The 3362-nt window shown below is 41.3% G+C and overlaps 1 protein-coding gene across 1 annotated transcript in view; it reads left to right on the top strand.

The window, feature by feature from the left end:
• Nucleotides 1-1417: 1417 nt before the first annotated feature.
• LOC112069743 (polyadenylate-binding protein 1-like) overlaps nucleotides 1418-3362 on the top strand; it is a 4709-nt gene continuing 2764 nt past the window's right edge. Inside the window, exons 1-3 of the mRNA XM_024137110.2 lie at nucleotides 1418-1965; nucleotides 2533-2726; nucleotides 2887-3004. Of these exons, the coding sequence (XP_023992878.1) occupies nucleotides 1773-1965; nucleotides 2533-2726; nucleotides 2887-3004 (505 nt within the window). The 5' untranslated portion in view covers nucleotides 1418-1772. The remainder of the gene's footprint in view (nucleotides 1966-2532; nucleotides 2727-2886; nucleotides 3005-3362) is intronic.

The raw sequence follows: 3362 nt of genomic DNA, 5'->3' as shown, positions 1-3362 counted from the left end.
TCATTCACAGACAGTCTGGTCATASTATATTTCWTTTTTTTTWATTTAACCTTTATTTAACTAGGCAAGTCAGTTAAGAACAAATTCTTATTTTACAATGACGGCCAAACACTCCCTTAACCCGGACGAAGCTGGGCCAATTGTGCGCCACCCTATGGKACTCCCGATCACGGCCGATTGTGATACATGTACAGTAGTCAAAGGAATTGCTCCTAATASCAACCAGTCATCACTCTGCATTATCTAAAGCCACATCAGTGGTATAAAATAACATAGACACTTATATACTGTAACAGAACGTTCATTCAGCCTGCAGACTCTAACTGGAAGCCCATCTATTTTACAATGACAATACTGCCCTCTGCTGATACAGTTGGGATATAACATTGACCCAGTCATATCAAACATTCCTATACAGTAGGGCATTATGAGGTGCTTCGTAGTTAGTTACTGGAATCTAATTTCAATTGACCCGTTGGTTTAGTTTTGGTAGACTGTTAATCAGTCAGTGAATAAATCCGACCAACTGCTTGTGTTATACAGGATAGGTTGGAAAGCCATAGTGGGTTATTCTAGTCTGGGGAATAATATTAATTCTAATAAATAATAATAAATATATATTATAATTATAATACAATTTCTTCTCTTGTTAGTAATGCCATGATACCCTACTGGTTTATATTGGACAAATAACTCGACCTTGAGAAAATATTTCATTAGAAACCAGATAAGTAGAAGATACTAATGTCAACACTGGTTCGATTCTTCTCTGATTAGATAACCCGTCGGCATTATTATATGAATGCCTGCAGTACATTATTTATCATAGAACATTTCTCGACATGGAAAACAGAGCATGAGCATGCATTGTCTATCTGCCACCCAATCAAATCAAGACATTAGTATCTTCTAGTAAGAGGGTTCTAAATAGATACAAGGACMACCATGTACACACGGCGGCAGGTAGCCTAGTGGTTAGAGCATTGGACCGAAAGGTTGCTGGCTCGAATCCCCGAGCTGACAAGGTAAAAGTCTGTCGTTCTGCCCCTGAACAAGGCGGWCATGGTAAATAAGAATTTGTTCTTAACTGACTTGCCTAGTTAAAAAAAAAAAAAGCATCCGAATGTTTTGATCAACCATGATTCATCGCTTTCACATTTTATTGGTTGATCATGAGAGACTAAAGTTTTTCAACCAATCAGCATCGTAGTTGTTGAGAAGYCGCAACACAGAAACACCTCGACGTTTTTCTTAACCACATGTGACGTAATGCGAGGGTATAAGTAAGACCATATTTCATATTTCCCTCCCTAAACCCCGGCTGATAGTGCTGTGTGAACGCCAGCGCTTCCTCGCCACACATTCCTAGAAAATAAATCTTTTTAAAAAATCTTAACGTAAAAACATATATTTTTTACCAACTAGTTGAAGCAGGAGTATTCGAACTGAAGAGTGGAACAAGAATGTTAACTTACGTTTCTCTGGTTACTGTTACCATCTGCAACGGGAAAAGCAAGCAAGGACATGTTGATTTTATGCTCTATTTTGTCAATTATTTAGGCATTTTAAGCAACATATACGTAACGATCTGGTCGTATTTTAAACGTTTAAAATATTTATCTTCTAAATGTGAACTTCATTAGAACTTGTCAAGCTTGCTAAACTTTGCTAGCCAGCTGGTTTAGATTCGACCCTCGAGTTAGCGTAACCAGCCCCTTTAAATTACGAACAATTTCGTCTGAAAGGTAAAATTGTCGTGTTTCGTTACGAAAATGAACCCCGGTGCTCCTACTTACCCCATGGCATCCCTGTATGTCGGTGATCTTCATCAAGATGTGACCGAAGCCTTGCTATACGAACAATTCAGCCCCGCCGGCGCCATCCTTTCAATTCGAGTGTGCAGGGATATGATCACCCGTCGTAACCTCGGGTACGCCTATGTCAACTTCCAACAGCCAGCTGATGGTATGTAGCGAACTGTCATGTAAATATGTATTGATTTTAAAGCTTGTCAAAGCCAGGAAAGATGAGACGACTAGTCTGTTTCTCCTCCAGGTGACAGTGAGACAGACGTTGTACACGTCCATCGGCTGGTTTGTCTAGTCACAAACAACTCGCTACCTACACATAGCTGTCTGTATGACTTATTCCACATACAGTTATCACTAGTCAGTGAATCATAGTACAGATGAAAGGCTGGGATTCTATGGACAGGACAACAGTTGGATTGTCCTGTTTGTTTTAGGTGGGGCATCGTGTGTAAACCATATCACTGAATGGATGTCATATCTGACCAAATTAACTGGAAACCATATCACTGGATGGCTTTTAAGATAATTTTCAGTTCATTTGGTCAGATATTACATCCATTCAGTGATATGGTTTACACTACAGCAAGTTAATTTGGTCAGATCTAAGCCAGTTATTTGAAGAAATAGGGAAGTAAATCTAGTATGGGGTCGAAATGTAGCTTTCACTGGAGTGGGGGCTATTACAGGAGGCGCAATGTGTGAATATAATTCCTCTTCTCAGCTGAGAGGGCTCTAGACACCATGAACTTTGACGTGATCAAGGGCCGTCCCGTCCGCATCATGTGGTCTCAGCGTGACCCATCCCTGAGGAAGAGCGGGGTGGGCAACATCTTCATCAAGAACCTAGACAAGTCTATTGACAACAAGGCCCTCTACGACACCTTCTCTGGCTTCGGCAACATCCTGTCCTGCAAGGTAATAACTCACACAACCGTTCAGCCCCAAGGAGGGTGTTCGAACAGTGCTGTGGTGTTGTATTGGTCAGACATGTTGCATGATGGGGTAGTTTTTATCCTCAAGTTGACCTTAATTGTATTGCATATCTAAAGCTTATGCCAACCCTCCTATCTCCAAGGTGGTTTGTGATGAGAATGGCTCAAAGGGCTATGGCTTTGTGCACTTTGAGACCCAGGAGGCTGCTGAAAGAGCCATTGAGAAAATGAAAGGCATGCTGCTCAATGACAGGAAAGTGTAAGTGTGATCAGTAAAGGTTTCTTCTGTCTTGGATCTTTAATGGTACTAATCACAATTGTTTTAATACTCATAGTGTTGGTTGGGTTTGTTTGTTTTTTAAAACTTGCGTCTCTGACTGTGAACTTGGTTTCTTGCTGCAATGCCTCAGTTCTACCTGGAAGTGTCCATTCTGGTAACGAGGTTACAGGGTTTCCCAAACTGGGTCCCGGGTTCCCTGTTTGGTGCACGTTTTGTCTCCTGATGATGAGATGGTTATTTGAATCATCTGTGTAGTGCTAGGGCAAAAAATGAAACGTGTACCCGGGTGGGGGTAGGACAGTGTTTGGGAAAGGGGGGGGTAGGACAGTGTTTGGGAAA

Source organism: Salvelinus sp. IW2-2015, unplaced genomic scaffold, assembly GCF_002910315.2.
Source record: "Salvelinus sp. IW2-2015 unplaced genomic scaffold, ASM291031v2 Un_scaffold1112, whole genome shotgun sequence".
Taxonomy (NCBI): domain Eukaryota; kingdom Metazoa; phylum Chordata; class Actinopteri; order Salmoniformes; family Salmonidae; genus Salvelinus; species Salvelinus sp. IW2-2015.
This window is presented reverse-complemented; position numbering and strand designations above follow the sequence as displayed.